Source organism: Drosophila elegans, unplaced genomic scaffold (genome assembly GCF_018152505.1).
Source record: "Drosophila elegans isolate 14027-0461.03 unplaced genomic scaffold, ASM1815250v1 contig_814, whole genome shotgun sequence".
NCBI classification, from domain to species: Eukaryota; Metazoa; Arthropoda; class Insecta; order Diptera; family Drosophilidae; genus Drosophila; species Drosophila elegans.
The window spans coordinates 15,212,571-15,226,841 of record NW_024546167.1 but is presented as its reverse complement, the minus strand read 5'-3'; the positions used below and the strand labels follow the sequence as shown (position 1 = coordinate 15,226,841).

Genomic DNA, 14,271 nt, shown 5'->3' with positions numbered 1-14,271 from the left:
GCAAAAAAACTGAAAAAGATAAGACTAGTTATCCTGAATCGAGTAGGGGTAGAATAAAATGTCATTGGGGTAGAGCTGAATATCATTCGTACTCAAGAGGCTACAAAGTCTATCAAAATTGTATGGTGTATCTGTAAAAAAAAATTTGCCGTTTTTTTTTTTTATAAATTTGTATCAAGTTTATTAATACATGTTTTGAAATAAACTATTTATTATGAACAATTGTGAAATACTCAAACAAGCAATGGGTGCTGGCCAGGAGCGGGATAAAAACACGGAATCTTTCAAGGACCTCCTAACAAGTATGGGTGATCAAAGTAAAAAGGACTGGCTAGACTATGCTAAAAAATACGGTAAGTATATTTAAATAATTTAATTGTAAATAAATTTAAAATCTTCCTTTACCAGCAGGGGAAGAAAACAAGTTGGGCGAAAGCTCTGGAAGAAATTGGACAGAAAATTCCAAAAACCCAATCGAAATGCTTTACCCTTTCGAGGATAATCAGAGCAGTAAGATTGAACGCATGCGACTTAGCATAAGAAAAATCTTTGAGCCAAAGTTACGGACGGCGGAAGTTTCCCAAGAGGATAAACGGCCTTTCCAAACGGTGGGTCAATTCTTCTTAACGCTTTTCCAGCAGGGACCGATTGAGCAAATCAGCAACTTAATGTTTGCCATATTTGCAATAATCAAGTCGGTAGTCGTGGAGGAAATGTTAATTGCTCCCAGGAGCTTGCATTAGGTATACATCCTCAATATATCCATGAGACATTAAAGCGGTTTTTTCATAAACACCACGAATTTTATATTTGTATACATACAGTTATTAATAGGAAAAGATAAAAAAGAAGTGCGTCTTTAAAAATTTCAAACACCAGCAATTTTTTTTTATAATTTATGAAATAAAAACCGAATTGCATAATATTACATTTAAGAACATGCTTGACTAAGAAGTCACATCCCCCAAAAAGGCGGAATTCAACTATCTCCTTAACTAAAATAATCAATATATTTTCTTGAAAGCTATAAATCGGTTCAGTCGTCATGTGCAAGTGTCGCTCTAAAACTTTAGTGATTAAACTTAATAAACCATGTGATGTTTGACCTATTCTGGCATTGATGGACACCGCGAATGCTCACTTTTCATTGCATCATCCGGAAAGCGCGAATGGGGAGGAAAGCCATAACAATCCCACCTCGCCACATTAAATGCAATCAACAAAATTTTCGGTGAATTTTTATGTGGGAGAGAGTCAGCGAAGCGCATTAAATAAACGCCACGAGACAAATCTCGTTTAGTTTAACGTTAACAGTTTTCCACCTAACTGGCCCGAACCCACCAACTCCCCTTGTGTTCTATCTGCCAAACAAGTACACTGAAGGGGTTAAGAAAATCTGCTCTAAAATGTTCGTCTTTGTTGCTTGTCTGGCTTATCGCCGAAAGCTTCAGTTTGTCTGGGACAGCCAATGAGCTAAATTATTGAAATTTGACAAGTGAACTCGAGGGAAAGAGGAGCGGAGGGACTGGCTGTGCTGTTGGTCAAGTGGCCAGCTCTCTAGTTTACCCAATCCAATTAATTAGCTCTTGACAGGGCGACACTCGAGGTATGAAATTAAAGCCAAGCGCTGTAGCAATTGTTATGCAATTTGTCAAACATCGATTATTGATTAAGGTTTCCTCCGAGCTCTATTATTAGCATTCAGTATTTGATGCCTTGTTTCCTTTGTAGGGGCTTTGTTAATATTGAACCCTAGGGCAAAGGTCGACTGAGGAAAAATTGGCGGAAGACTGAGTAAAAATATAAATTTATTTGCATGTCAATAAATGCATAACGTATAGAAAGACTATTTTATTTTATTGAATAAAATATGTTTTTAATTAATGAGTATATTAAGAAAGATATTTATTTATTTTATTTTTAATAAAAAAAAAAAAGTAATTAATTAATTCTATATTAAGATTTAAATCATATAAAATCTTACCAAATCTTATTTATTTCTTTAATATATATAAACTTATTTAAAGCATTTAAAATATAGTATCCCGTTGATTACCTTTATCACTACCACATAAGTTTCCCATTCTTATTCAACGCCAGTTTTTCACTCACTTTAACTGCGTCCCAGAGATACAAACTTAGTGGCGACTGTGCTGCTGGTTAAACACTCATAATGGCCAGCTTAGTGTCGGCTAAAGTCAAATATTTTCCCAGTCTCCTGGTAGTCTCTATTACACTGTGTGCCAGAGATGCCTTCCATGTTGCCCAAAAAACTTTAAGCTGACAAATTATTCAAAACAATGTTGTTGGGGCCAAAGTTGGCAGCCAAAGTGGCTAATGAAAGGGCTCCACATTTTCAATTGTTTGGCTCACAGGCATTTCGTATCTTTCAGCGCGAAATGAGTTGCCACTTTTTATGGCCAATGCCGTTTTATTGGAGACCCGAAAACTATTCGGTGCAGTTAAAGCTAAAAGGAAATAACAGAAGCTGTAACTGAAACCGAAGCGCAGACGAGCCCTCATACATATGCAAATGCAGCTGTCTGCGCTTCGTTTGGTTTGTTTGATTTTACGTTGAAGCCTGTTGTTAAATTGAAGCAGAAAACTCAGTGGCCAGAGAATGCCGTTCCTGATTTTTCCGTTCAATAGTACGAATGCAAGCGGTAACCAATGATTTTCCAAGCCCACTATTTTAAATGAATTGAAATCAATTTAAAAAATAGGCAAACAAAAAAAAAAACCACTAGGTTCTACCGAGATTTGAACTCGGATCGCTGGATTCAGAGTCCAAAGTGCTAACCATTACACCATAGAACCAGGTGAAAGCCTCACGAAAAGTTTCACCCCTGAAACAGGGATGGTTCAGGCGAACCAAATTTCAGAGCTTTTATAGCCTTTTCAAGTTGATATACACGAAAATCAGATCTAAATATAATATAAAAAGCATTAAAAATAAAAACTGTATATATTTCCAAACAAATTTTTTGGATTAAATAAATATTCCTTCCAGAAAGACAATTTAGATTTCAAACAAAAGCGGGGATAATTCGAGTATAAATATTCTTAGTTCTCTCCTCCTAAATATCTTTTAAGTTTCTTTGTTTGGTATTTTTGGGGGCGTGTCAAGTCAATTATGTGCAGTTCACATTCGTTTGTCTGACTTTGCTGGTGACTCTGTCTTTGTGCTGGTGTCGCACAATTAAACGAAGCTAATTAGCCAAACACTTGTAATGCCAAACCGACCGTTTTACCCCTCTCCAAAGAACGCTTTCCACCAACAGGACTTGTTGAAATGCCCGGACACGTTCATTGCTTTGCTTACCTCTTGCTTAAATGGGCTTAAGTGTTATTTTTAAATAAACCCTCATTGTACATATATGTCCGTAGAGGAAGACACCTCCTCTATTCCCTTTCCCCCAACGACATTATTATCACATCATTTGCATGCGTTTAGTGTGGGCGTCGATGGAGGTAAATAAGTGGAACTTTGTGCAGCTCAGGCGAACGTAATTCGATGCCAACTTTGATGATGACAATCTCATTAACATGACATCGAAATCAGAGCTCGTCGTCGGGTTATGTTGCCATATAATCGGGAATAAAATCCGAGAGACAGTTCAATGATAGATGCTCGCATTATGCTCGACTCTTGTCTGACTAAACGGCATTTCCCAATCCAATTGCCATTACCAGCTTAACTCTGGATGCAACTGATTTAATTTGTTTTCTACGGCAATTGTATGTTAGTGTTGGCAACCCAATCGATAGCACAAGCATACTATCGATGGATTTCCAAAAACAATTGAATCTCTCGATAAAATGTTTAATTCCTTCTGGATATTCATACCAGGCATACCAGGCAGTATTAAACGGTTTAAGGTTGTATGGACTTAGTTTCCAATAAATTATATATAAAGAGCTATAAGTTAATTAAGTTAATTAAATATAAATTCGTTTATATTCATTTATGATTTCAAAAGCTTACTTTCGCTTTTGTATTTTACATGTTTTACATTTGTATAGAGCCGTGTAAAGTTGTCCAGTGGTTGCAATCTTCGTTAAGGTATAAAGCTTTAAGCAAGCTTTTACAGTCTGCTTTAAAAGTAATCGACGAGTCTTTATTTAAAGTTTATAATATTACAATAGTGAGCTATGGATGCTGTTCCACTCTTCAAGATATAACTACCAGAGAAAAATGGATATGAGATGAAATTAGATTTTATAGATCAATTTCCTAGTCTTTTTAACATGTTTAGGAGATTGAAGTATTTTTCTATGTTTAATTGTTTCCTTATGTTTTTTTTAGAAACAATACCAATATATTGGTATTTTTGATCTTAGGGAGGATGCCATAAAGAATAAGAAATTGAGTATTATCAACGACTTGGGAAGTGAGATGACCCACAGGTGAAAGCCAGTACTTGTTGCAACCACGCGAATTTGTGGACACGCTTTGGATGGCTGATAACAAGAAACAACCAAATATTTTCGGCTGATTTTTCCCAGAGCTCGCCCTAGGAATGTTTTAAAAATAATTCAGAAATGTTATCGCATATTGCGTTAGCGTGTAGGCGATAAGGCTGCACTTAACATCACAATTTTTATATAATCGATATGGGAATACATGCTCCTGGTAATCGAGTGTACGTAGATTATAGAGAACTGCACGGTGGCGATTAGCTGGCAGAGATTTAAGTGCAGATAGACGGACAGGCTATAGACATTTTAATCAGGGAGATCCTGGAGAGCTGTGATTTATTCCAGCCGGGCGCTATACTATCTAATCGGTTCCAGATAGGACCATGGGATAATCAGCGTTGTATTGGAACCGTGACTGGAAAAAATAAGCTTCACTGAAGTTGAACCGTTGGACAGGTGGAACTGCTTCCACGGATGTGGCATAAATTTAAAAGGGAATTGCCGCTTTATACATACTAGTTTAATATTAGAGGCAGCAGTTTAATGGCCTTCCATTGGTCAAGTGTTCCGTGTTTATCAGATCATAAAATGTTTTTCAGCTTGTGTACTTCGATAAGAGTTATGACAAACCCGAAAAATACCAACCAAAAGCCAAAGAACCATTGGCAACAGTAAAAGCGCAAATCGATAGCCGAATCTCCCTTTTGTTTATATAGCCCTCATATTTGTTGACGCGGTACCGATATCAGCATTTATTAAGCCCTTGACTTATTAACTGAATATTTGGTAAGGTTTTCTGAATCATTTGGGTATTATAATCTTGTTATTCACAGCCTACTTTTCTAAAATCATTTTGGATTAGCTGTTCCTCACTTTTAATTAATTTATTTATCTATTTGTCATTCCCGGAATGCCAGTTATCTTGCTCCCCATTGGCATAAAAGAGTTTGACTCTTCAGTTTTTAAGCAGTCCGTATTCAGATGAACACCTGTTAGGTTTAAAAATATATTTGCAAGGAACGCCATCCGCGAAAGCTAAACTTATTTGCGACGCTTTATAGAACAGGATATTAAGGAGTATAACTGATACAACGTATTGAAAAATGGTTGCACAGGTAAGAATTCTTTTTTGTCTTATTTGTTTGTTTAGTAAAGTCATGACAAGCCTCCAAGTTCTAACAATGATTAATGATTAAATGTACGAGGGAAATTTCATTATGTTGTTTAACTGCGTAGTAGCTATTACTATGATTAGCTTGAGATTTCTAAGGTTATCGATGAGATTGTTACATATACATATGTATTGATGAAATATCAGTCTATATAAAAAATTTAATATTTGAATTATTTTATGCATAAAATTTGTTATATGCAATGAGAATTCCCTTCATGTTTTTTTTTATTAACGGAAAAACAGCTAACATATAAACAAACATGAAACAAGTATGCAACAAAATGTTTTATTTTGTTTTGTTATTAAAAATATACACTACTCACTAATTACTTGTACAAAAAAAAAATAAAACAACAATTTTTTTTGAAATTGTTTTTTTTTCTTAAAAGATTAAATACTACGTTTTTACACAAAAACTTATTTCTTCAACAATATAGTGGCAGATTAAATACTGAATACTATTGAAACCCCTATAAGATTATGTAACTGGCAGCTGCCAAAAGGAATCCAGAGATTAGTGTTATTTTATCCATTGGGAGGTTCCCACCACTCCCCAGTGATAACACCCTAAACAGTTATTATTGTAAAAACAATGCGCAACGATGTGTTTGTACTAGCACTTAGTTGGAGTGAGCGAGCACGCCGATCGCATGCTGCTGATAAGCGGGTACCAGGTAGCACCCCATATCGACATGGGCGTCGACGTCGGCGCCGGCAGAGCGATCGGAGGGCACTATTTTTCAATAGCATCCGATCCTGAACGGCGTTCAGTTCTGTTCAGTTCACGCTTTGCCTTCGCTGCCTGCGGTCGTGTGTGTTCTGTCGTCTCTCGAGCGAAAGAGTGGGAGTACCAAAAGTTGACGGAAATCGATTTGCGTGAACGAAGAAATAATATCACTAAAATTCACCAAAACTAGTTAAATATGTAAGTTTGCCAGGGAAAAAGAAAAGAAACCCAGAGAGAGAATAATTGAAACTTTTTGTTTGGATAGTTCGTGACTTCCGCGAAACACGTGAGACTTCTATTGTCTAAATCTAATTTGTGGGTCAGTGCACTTTTTCGGTGGGTTCATTGTCATCGCCTGATTTCGCTCACCCTCAGAAACGATCTGAATTCGTCGCACGAATCGCCAATTTCTTTTTCACCTTGGCTTCGATCGAGCCTCTTTTACATCACGGTCGAACATTGGGTCTTGAGTGCTCCATTTTCGGATCACTCTCTTCTCATCGGCACTCACTTTCGAAATGTCTTTCGTTTGGTGAGCGAAATGCCGAATAGTTGCCAAATATTTTTAGAAGCTGTGGCCTATTATCAGTTTTGTTTTCATACACAATTTCTCCGAGCGGCATGAAATGTTTTCAGTGCGTAGTCTTGCCTTGGGCGCCCAACATTTCCAATCCCACCCCGATCATCACGCGATGACAAATGTCTCGACGTTCGCTCTCTTATCGAAAAGCCGGTTTTTTATAGTTGCCCCTATGTTTCACCAAATTCCCGTTCAGCTCACTATGAACCATTAGAACATAAGGCAAACAGCATTTTTCTCGGCATTCATAATAATAAGAAGTGGATAAATAAAGCAGTTCTCCCGGTTCAAATATATTAGTACATACTTTATATAATTGCTTTAAATCAATTTTACTGCGAAGAAATTGATTTTTTTATTAAATAATCCCATACTGCGAATATAATACTTGGCAAAAATTACTCACTAAAATTCATGTACCAATTGCGTGCGCCACTTTGAGCACTTTTAAGTGTTATCAGCAGTCTGCTATTTATTTGCCTGCGATTTATGGTTTTCGCGTAAACTATGTTAATGTCTGTAGGTACCTCCCATATCTGCCAAAAAGTAAGCAAGGCGCACTTCCATTAACCTGATAATGCTTTGCCCTCGGGGTCTTTCCATATGAATCAGCTCAAAACTTACAGCACTATTTAACTGTCAATCATATACGCTGTCTATGCCAATCAATCTTTTAACCAAACTCTGTAAAATCTTAACAAAGTATATCTAATAATTATACTTTTCCTCCTGTCATAGCCGGTTATTTATTTGCTGACCCTTTGGACTCAGCTGACTATTATGTCAGCTTTTGGGTTCTTTCATTCTTAATTTCCGTGTAGAACGTTGCTAATTTTGGGTCTTATCAATGCTTAGTTGCCCAGAATTTATTGATTAATAAAAACGGAACGTTGGAAAGTAAAACAAGCAGACCTTATTGTAGATATCAAGATTACGATTTTTGGCCTTTGTACCGCGAAAATAAAACTGATTCAAAGAACTTACCACTGTCGAATGGCAGCAACTTCTGATATGCCAAATTTGATAAGGGCCACAGCATGATAAGTTGTTATACCATAATAGGGAAATAGATGGGAATTCTAATAAGCTAATCTAGCTGTTTTTTTATGATTAAGGTAAAATCATAGGACGTGACCCGTCAGAATGGTGGAATTTGTTTAAAAACATTTATGCCACCTTGACATTGCTTGTAATCAGGTGCTAAGTTATATGTACACGATAAGGAGGTCTCTTTTTTAACGGAAGCCTTGACATAGGCCACCTAAAGTGTGAGTCTTATCTAGAATGGTAAGAAAAGTAACGAAACGCATGTACTTTAGTCATAGATCGTATGATTCTGGTGGACTCAGCAGTTTCCATAAAGCTGGATAAATCTTAGTGGTAAATACAATAATTTGGCTCACAGAATTACATTAAATATATATATTAAGTGTTTAAACTTAAAACGAAAGCTTTTCATATTAAGCTGCCAAAGGGAAGACAATAGAATTTAATTGGAAAGCATTCAGCCACTTGATAAATGGCAATAATAATTTTAATTGCAATGTCTATCTCAAACATGATAAAATATACTGTGATAGTCACGCCAACTGAGGTGAAATGAAGGCCAAAACACTCTGGATTTGGATTTCCATCATAGCTTGTAAAATAAAATATACTACTATATAACCCATATTTACAGACCATCACAATGTCCGCCACCGACGCGCTCTACAATCGTCCTGGCCCCAATCGCCTGAGGCAGGCAGACGCCTATCGCACCACCAACCGCCAGGATGCCGTCAAGATTCGGTTCGCCAAGGAGGGAATCGGGGCCGAGGAGCCCATCTCGGTGCCTGGCCTGCTGAAGCGCACTGTCAACAATTACGGCGACTATCCCGCCCTTCGCACCAAGAACGGCAAAAACGGCTATTACACGGTCACCTACAAGTGAGTAGCGCTAATCGAATTGCCGGCCAATTTGCCAATTGCCAATTTGTGCCCGATTCACTTAACGCCAACTGGATTACCCCATTCCCCCTTAGACAATACGAGGAGAAGGTGCACCAGGTGGCCAAGGCGTTCATCAAGCTCGGCCTGGAGGAGCACCACTCGGTGGGCGTCTTGGCCTTCAACTGCGCAGAGTGGTTCTACTCGGCCATGGGCGCCATCCACGCACGCGGCATCATTGCCGGCATATACACCACCAACTCGGCCGATGCGGTTCTCCATGTCCTGGAGAGCTCCCATGCCCAGATCGTGGTCGTCGATGACGCCAAGCAGATGGACAAGATCCACGCGATCAGGGACAAGCTGCCAAACCTGAAGGCCGCCATCCAGATCCAGGAGCCATATGCTCCGTACCTAAAAAAGGAGGATGGCTACTATAGGGTGAGTTACTCCTTTAAATAAGTTTCGTTCCTCATATCAATACAGTACTTGATTGCATGTATATAATTCCCAATCATTAATGTCAAATTAATATTAATTGACTTAAAGGAATATGTAAAACTATGATTGGGAGTAAATAAATAGGTAGCCATTACAAACTACATTAGTGTGCAATTATAGAATAACATGATTTGCTTGCTCTTGATATGTTGAATATATTTATTAGAGTGATAAATTAATTGTGGCACAAATAAACTTACAATGGCTTAAAGCCTATTAGTTTATTAGAGTGTTTTTAATTAAAACTTACGGTCGCCCTAAGGAATATAAAAACTTCTGACATTGTATTAATATTATTTTTGTATGCATAAAAATAACAATATTAATTTTAATTGAACATAGAATTTTGTCCTGAAATGATTTTAAACAATGAAAGCTAATTAAAAAGCCACTTTAGTTGTGGCATAAATAACTTTTGATAGGCTTAAAGCTAATTTGTTCTATAGAATGCGTACTAATACACTTTGTTCAGACTTTGACGAGTAGAATTTTAATAATGCCAAAATTTAAAAAAACAAGTAAGGTCTTCTTCTCAAAGATAAAAATGCTTTTAATTGAACAAGATATTTTATTTTGCAAAGTTTAAAATAGACTAGCCTATTTAATTGTGCCATAAATGATATATATTGGGTTTAGATCCTATTATACTTATAAAGTGTGTACTTCCAACTTTTAAGAATTGATATTCATAAGACCTTCTTACTCCTGTTTAATATATTTTTATATAAAAATGTTCATTTATTCACCTTGCCATCCTCAGTGGTCGGAGATTGAGTCGATGAACGTGAGCGACGTGGAGGAGCAGTACAAGACCCGACTGGAGAACGTGGCGATCAACGAGTGCTGCTGCCTGGTCTACACCTCCGGCACGGTGGGCATGCCCAAGGGCGTGATGCTCTCCCACGACAACATCACCTTCGACGTGCGCGGCATTGTCAAGGCCATGGACCGGGTGGTGGTGGGCTCGGAGGCGATCGTCTCCTACTTGCCACTGTCGCACGTGGCCGCCCAAACGGTCGACATATACACCTGTGCCTTTGTGGCCGGCTGCATTTGGTTCGCCGACAAGGATGCGTTGAAGGGAACGCTGGTGAAGTCGCTGCAGGATGCGCGACCCACGCGGTTCATGGGCGTGCCGCGTGTGTACGAGAAGTTCCAGGAGCGGATGGTGGCCGTGGCCAGCTCCAATGGCAGCTTGAAGAAGATGATCGCCAGCTGGGCCAAGGGCATCACGCTGAAGCACTACATGGTGAGTCAAGGGTAAGTATTCCCCGATGAGGCCTTCTCTACTGCCAAATACTTCAACGCCGACTTTGTGTGCGCATAAATTATGCAAAAAGGATGCACAGTTAAAGTGGCTGCAACGACAGAATTCCATTCCCAACTCCCATTCCTGCATTTTTCATGGCTCAGCCTGCTTTTCGGCCAGCTTCCTAGCCGAGGAGCTAAATCTCTGCCAGGCTTTGGATGCACTGAGAAACATATTATGGGGTAGGCTTACTAAACTAATATGAAAATGTTTACAATATATTATCAAAATATATTGATTATATATTAGATTATTTTGACCAAACAATTTCTTAGATTCTGTAACTAAATTTGGGGCAGATTAATTTTTATTTTCCGTGTACGTGTGTTTCGGTGCCCGCTAAATTATGCAAGTCAAGCAGGGCCGGCTGCGCTCCTCGCTCTGGTTTAAGCTAAAATCACTGACAACAACATTACTCATACGTCACGTGGAACACGCAGCCAGCTCCCGCTGTTGCTTTTGCTGCTTGTACTGCTGCTGGCATTTACCAGCAAATAGAAAATGCAGGAGGAGCAGGACCAGGACCAGGAACAGGACCAAACATGCCATGCGGGCACGTCCTCTTAAGTAAAACGAGATGAATGGGGCGCGGAGTGCAGGCGTAGAGCTGGGGGAGTTCCTGTTAAGTGCAAATACTTGAGCAGTGATTGAGGCATTACGAAACCTATCAGGCGCTCCCAAAACCTAACGAAAATTAGGTGGGAATGGGGGAAACTTATGGTATCCTTGACATTAAATATCTTGTAGGCAATTTATTCAGAAATCTGATTGAAGTCCTTTCTAACTTGAAAGGCATGTCTATATTCTCAATTATCAATTTGGTTAAGTGACTAGTTTCTTTTAAATAGAGTTTAAAGGATTACATTTTAGTTGATACTGCTCTGTCTTATTTATAAATTTCTCATGGTATAATCTAGGTCAAACGCATAAATACACAAAAATATTATAAATAAATATAGATGTTGCTTAGTGTGCATATCATTCCATTTTGCAAATTTACAATTGCAACCATCAGGTTGTTTACCCTTTGATATTGAGGTGCACCTAATTCCCAAAGACCACCCATCCTACAGTACCGCATACCGCATACCCTTGCCCATCTCCCAGCCTTCAACAAAACTCATCAGTCAAGAAAGCTAATTAAACTTTTTGCCCGCAACTTCTTGCAGTAAGAGCTCCGGGGGATTCCGGTACAAGATTGCCAAGTCGCTCATCATGTCCAAGGTGAAGCAGGCCCTGGGCTTCGATCGGGTACTGACCCTGGCCAGTGCCGCAGCGCCCATGTCGCCGGAGACGAAGAAGTACTTCCTTAGCCTTGACCTCAAAATTGTGGATGCCTTTGGGATGTCGGAGACGTCCGGCTGCCACACTATCTGCCTGCCCGATTCGGTGGGCCTGAACACGATTGGCAAAACGCTGCCCGGCTGCGAGTCCAAGTTTATCAACAAGGACAGCAATGGCCATGGTGAGCTGTGCATCCGCGGACGCCATGTCTTCATGGGTTACATCGACAACAAGGAGAAAACGGAGGAGTCGCTGGACGACGACTGCTGGCTGCACTCCGGTGACCTGGGATATGTGGATGACAAGGGATATGTCTCGTTGACTGGGCGGTCCAAGGAGATCATCATCACCGCCGGCGGAGAGAACATTCCGCCCGTGCACATCGAGAACACCATCAAGAAGGAGCTGGATGCCATTTCCAATGCCTTTTTGGTGGGCGAACAGCGCAAGTTCCTCACTGTGCTAATCACCATTAAGGTAAGCTTGAGGATCGAGTTAATTTTACTTCTTCATAATCAATCAATTGTTTTTGGCAGACCGAAGTGGACAAGGACTCGGGTGAGCCCCTGGACGAGCTAAGCCACGATTCCTCCGTGTGGGTTAAGTCGCTGGGCGTGGAGCACAAGACGGTTTCGGAGATCCTGGCCGCAGGACCCTGCCCCAAGGTGTGGAAGTCCATCGAGGATGCCATCAAGCGGGCCAACAAACAATCGATTTCCAACGCCCAGAAGGTGCAGAAGTTCACCATTCTGCCGCACGACTTCTCCATTCCCACCGGCGAACTGGGCCCCACCCTGAAGGTCAAGCGCAATGTCGTCTCCAAAATGTATGCCGACGAGATCGAGAAACTCTACGCCTAGACTCCTTTCTGGGAGATTGAACTTGAGCTTTAATGTGAATTTGAATTTATCGGACTTCCAAGCCACTCGAGTGCCACTCTTGATTGGATATAGGCTGATGTTAACTGTTGGATATTATACTTAGACATTGTAGCTTGCCTCCGATTAGGTCCACAGATCTTTAATTAGTACCTAAGATTTATTTTGTATATGCTATTTGGTTGTACCAACTGAACAAAACGAAGTTTTTTATTGTCTGAAGAACAACAATAAATTTGTAACTAGATTTCTAACTGGGAATTTTGTTCTTAGTTTCTAAAAATAAACATGTGTATTTTCAGAACTGAAATGATTATATTAACAATATGGTAGGCTTAGATTTTAGTCGACTTCAAAAATTTAGATTGGGTATGGTGATATATGGTTTCCACCCTCATAAGCCCTATGTCTCCGGTTCGGAGGTGGCTTCCGTTTCCGCTTCCGCCTCCGGCCCAAGACCCTTGGCCAGTCGCTCGGCGACGCGCTGCATCAGCTCCTCCATGCTCATCTCGATCTGGACACAGGCCCGTCGTCCCGGATCAAATCGCTGCTCGTGACCGCACTGCACCCGCTCGCAGCGCAGGCTCAAGCTGAACCAGCTGCTCGCGTCCTTGAATCCCGGCCTGCACTCGCACTCGTTGTGAGCCACACAGTGGCTGTGCTCCGGACAGCCGCCCTGGCAGATGGGCCGGCACACGAGCTGGTGGCCAGTGGGGCGGTGGGTGGTGTGGTGGTGCGACGGCTCGTAGCCCCGCTGGCAGTGGCAGCGCTCCGGTTCCGCACAGTAGCTGTGGGCGGGACACGCCTCCTGGCAAACGGGCTCGCAGAAGCCGAACAGGATGGTGCGGTATCCCGGACAGCATACCTGGATGCTGTCCCAGCGCACCCGCTCCTCGAACACCACATAACTGTCCAAGTCCGCTTGGTGGCTGGCATTCAGCGGACTGGCGATCCGTCTCTTGGCCACCGGCACCTGGTACTTGACACTGATGTTCTTCTGGCAGTGACCGTTGGTGATGGCCATGCCAATCACCTCCAGCTGCAACGTCCACAGGACGAGAACTACAACGGGGCAGAGCACTTGGCACTGCATTGATGGCGACTCACTTTGGGTTGGGCTGAAGATTGTGCGTACGAAGCCGCAAGTGCACTAAACGCAACCGCCCGAGATTAAAGTGAAAGCCAATACGATTCTTTTGTTATTGTTCACTCGGCAAAAATACGAAACCCCGAATGCATCCAAAAACAATAGTCAAAAAAAAATTGTTTGATTTTTTATTCATCAGTGCTGTTATGCAGTAAAAACAGAGTGTGTCGCCAAAATTTTAAAAATTGTAAATTATAAAACGGCTATGCTTGATGACTAAATAAAATTCTAAGTCTGTTTTCTCGCCTTTAAGCTATGATAAAAAGGGTTTGAACTCTTCAATTCCATACGGTTTTCTTAGTTTGAAACTTATTTTCAACTTA

General features: G+C 40.5%; 2 protein-coding genes and 1 non-coding gene across 7 annotated transcripts; 1 reads left to right on the top strand and 2 right to left on the bottom strand.

The window, feature by feature from the left end:
* The first annotated feature begins 102 nt into the window (after positions 1-102).
* LOC108149465 (very long-chain-fatty-acid--CoA ligase bubblegum) lies at positions 103-13,055 on the top strand. 5 transcript variants are annotated; one of them, XM_017277071.2, is made up of 7 exons: positions 110-353; positions 412-608; positions 8,582-8,829; positions 8,925-9,270; positions 10,091-10,590; positions 11,809-12,400; positions 12,460-13,055. In XM_017277071.2, the coding sequence occupies exons 1-7, from the start codon at positions 215-217 to the stop codon at positions 12,781-12,783; spliced, it is 2,346 nt and encodes a 781-aa protein (XP_017132560.1). In that variant the 5' UTR covers positions 110-214; the 3' UTR covers positions 12,784-13,055. The 5 variants fall into 5 exon arrangements, with proteins under 5 accessions (XP_041566299.1, XP_017132560.1, XP_017132559.1 ...); XM_017277070.2 differs by having other exon boundaries at positions 409-608; XM_041710365.1 differs by lacking the exon at positions 12,460-13,055 and having other exon boundaries at positions 103-353; positions 409-608; positions 10,091-10,579; positions 11,809-11,915.
* Positions 2,746-2,817, bottom strand: Trnaq-cug. The gene has a single exon. It is a non-coding gene; the product is annotated as a tRNA-Gln (tRNA).
* On the bottom strand, positions 12,979-13,965 carry LOC108149466. Its single transcript, XM_017277073.2, has one exon. It carries the CDS (start codon positions 13,892-13,894, stop codon positions 13,205-13,207), a length of 690 nt encoding a protein of 229 aa, XP_017132562.1. The 5' UTR covers positions 13,895-13,965; the 3' UTR covers positions 12,979-13,204.
* Between the last annotated feature and the right edge of the window lie 306 nt (positions 13,966-14,271).

What these genes read in the sequence shown, in the direction of transcription:
- LOC108149466 (XM_017277073.2), bottom strand. Translation starts at nt 13,894, where the DNA reads ATGCAGTGCCAAGTGCTCTGCCCCGTTGTAGTTCTCGTCCTGTGGACG.
- LOC108149465 (XM_017277070.2), top strand. Translation starts at nt 215, where the DNA reads ATGAACAATTGTGAAATACTCAAACAAGCAATGGGTGCTGGCCAGGAG. An exon ending in AGACTATGCTAAAAAATACG is followed by an intron (nt 354 to 408) that starts GTAAGTATATTT and finishes TTCCTTTACCAG; the next exon opens with CAGGGGAAGAAAACAAGTTG. An exon ending in TATTACACGGTCACCTACAA is followed by an intron (nt 8,830 to 8,924) that starts GTGAGTAGCGCT and finishes ATTCCCCCTTAG; the next exon opens with ACAATACGAGGAGAAGGTGC.